Genomic DNA, 2,500 nt, shown 5'->3' with positions numbered 1-2,500 from the left:
CATGGGAATAACAGTTGCCCCCAATGGTGTGCAATAGTGTCATTACGGTAATATGATATGTTTATAATAGTTATGGTGATATGATGGGAATAACAGTTGCCCCCAATGGTGTGCAATAGTGTCATTACGGTAATATGATATGTTTATAATAGTTATGATGATATCATGGGAATAACAGTTGCCCCCAATGGTGTGCAATAGTGTGATGACGGTGATAATGGTCGCTATGGTTACCTCCGGTGAGGCCCACCCCGTTGGTCAGATGGCAAAGAGGGGGGTTAGTGAGGATGGTGGAGCCAGACAGGTCCAGTTTGCCAGCCTGTAGTCTGAAGGTCTCCAGCTCGTGGCTGAGCAGGCTGAACTGTTCCCTCTGGCTGTGGCACTTATCCTCCAACTCCCGCACCTTAGACTGAAGAGCACAGAGGCAAACAAAATATATTAAGTACATGTTTATACCGTTCCTTTCCATTTCATTTCCATTTAATTTCTAAAACATTTAGCTCACATTAAATGACCTCAACAATCATGCAGTGCGTTAGAGCAGCAAGCTATAGCTCAGTGGTTCTTCTGTAGCTCAGTTGGTAGAGCATGGCGCTTGTAACGCCAGGTTAGTGGGTTCGATCCCCGGGACCACCCATACGTAGAATGTATGCACACATGACTGACTGTAAGTCGCTTTGGATAAAAGCGTCCGCTAAATGGCATATATATATATATATATAGGAAAGACGAGTGTCAAGCGCCAGATGCAACTGTAATGTTGCGGGTGGGGAGAGAGGGTGGAGGCTTGGTTTGGAGTGATCTCCGTGTCGGAGATCTTTGTGGGCTATACTCGGCCTTGTCTCAGGATGGTAAGTTGGTGGTTGAAGATTTCCCTCTAGTGGTGTGGGGGCTGTGCTTTGGCAAAGTGGGTGGGGTTATATCCTTCCTGTTTGGCCCTGTCCGGGGGGTGTCCTCGGATGGGGCCACAGTGTCTCCTGACCCCTCCTGTCTCAGCCTCCAGTATTTATGCTGCAGTAGTTTATGTGTCGGGGGGCTAGGGTCAGTTTGTTTATCTGGAGTACTTCTCCTGTCCTATTCGGTGTCCTGTGTAAATCTAAGTGTGCGTTCTCTAATTCTCTCGGAGGACCTGGGCCCTAGGACCATGCCTCAGGACTACCTGACATGATGACTCCTTGCTGTCCCCAGTCCACCTGGCCATGCTGCTGCTCCAGTTTCAACTGGCCTGGGCCCTAGGACCATGTCCCAGGACTACCTGACATGAGGACTCCTTGCTGTCCCCAGTCCACCTGGCCATGCTCCTGCTCCAGTTTCAACTGTTCTGCCTTACTATTATTCAACCATGCTGGTCATTTATGAACATTTGAACATCTTGGCCACGTTCTGTTATAATCTCCACCTGGCACAGCCAGAAGAGGACTGGCCACCCCACATATGCTCTCTCTAATTCTCTCTTTCTTTCTCTCTCTCGGAGGACCTGAGCCCTAGGACCGTGCCCCAGGACTACCTGACATGATGGCTCCTTGCTGTCCCCAGTCCATCTGACTGTGCTGCTGCTCCAGTTTCAACTGTTCTGCCTTATTATTATTTGACCATGCTGGTCATTTATGAACATTTGAACATCTTGGTCATGTTCTGTTATAATCTCTACCCGGCACAGCCAGAAGAGGACTGGCCACCCCACATAGCCCGGTTCCTCTCTAGGTTTCTTCCTAGGTTTTGGCCTTTCTAGGGAGTTTTTCCTAGCCACCGTGCTTTTACACCTGCATTGTTTGCTGTTTGGGGTTTTAGGCTGGGTTTCTGTACAGCACTTTGAGATATCAGCTGATGTACGAAGGGCTATATAAATAAATTTGATTTGATTTGATTTGAGTGCTGAGCCTCGTGATGACAAAGCATTATCTGTATTAGGCCCAGAGAGTTGTACCTACTGAGGAGGATCTAGCTAGCTAACAGAGTGGCACCAGAATTTTAAAAAGTGCCTTACCTTTTAGTAGTTAATACATCCAATGTGCCCTAACTAGCATTGAAAATGTTGAACCATTCTTCGTTGATAAAACATCTCTCAATCTATTGAATCACGCTTGAAACTTCGGTAGGATACAGCTACGTTTCGGAGGGGGGAGGGGCTACAGCTACGCCGGAGGGGGAGGGGCTACCGCTAAGCCTCGGAGGGGAGGGGCTACCGCTAAGCCTCGGAGGGGAGGGGCTACCGCTAAGCCTCGGAGGGGAGGGGCTACCGCTACGCCTCGGAGGGGAGGGGCTACAGCGCCTAGGGGAGGGGCTACCTCGGAGGGGGGAGGGGCTACCGCTAAGCCTCGGAGGGGGGGGCTACAGCTACGCCTCGGAGGGGAGGGGCTACAGCTACGCCTCGGAGGGGAGGCTACAGCTACGCCTCGGAGGGGGAGGGGCTACGCCTCGGAGGGGAGGGGCTGGGCCACAGCTACGCCTCGGAGGGGAGGGGCTACAGCTACGCCTCGGAGGGGAGGGGCTACAGCTA

The 2,500-nt window shown here is 51.1% G+C and overlaps 1 protein-coding gene across 7 annotated transcripts in view; it reads right to left on the bottom strand.

Moving 5' to 3' along the window:
- LOC124014772 (peripheral-type benzodiazepine receptor-associated protein 1-like) overlaps nucleotides 1-2,500 on the bottom strand; it is a 241,513-nt gene that overhangs the window by 71,933 nt on the left and 167,080 nt on the right. For all 7 annotated transcript variants that reach the window (XM_046329861.1, XM_046329863.1, XM_046329864.1 and 4 more), the window contains one exon: nucleotides 235-409. In XM_046329861.1, the coding sequence (XP_046185817.1) occupies nucleotides 235-409 (175 nt within the window). The remainder of the gene's footprint in view (nucleotides 1-234; nucleotides 410-2,500) is intronic.

Source organism: Oncorhynchus gorbuscha, linkage group LG02 (assembly GCF_021184085.1).
Source record: "Oncorhynchus gorbuscha isolate QuinsamMale2020 ecotype Even-year linkage group LG02, OgorEven_v1.0, whole genome shotgun sequence".
NCBI lineage: Eukaryota > Metazoa > Chordata > Actinopteri > Salmoniformes > Salmonidae > Oncorhynchus > Oncorhynchus gorbuscha.
The sequence above is the reverse complement of the archived record's forward strand: the minus strand, read 5'-3'. Positions and strand labels throughout refer to the sequence as shown.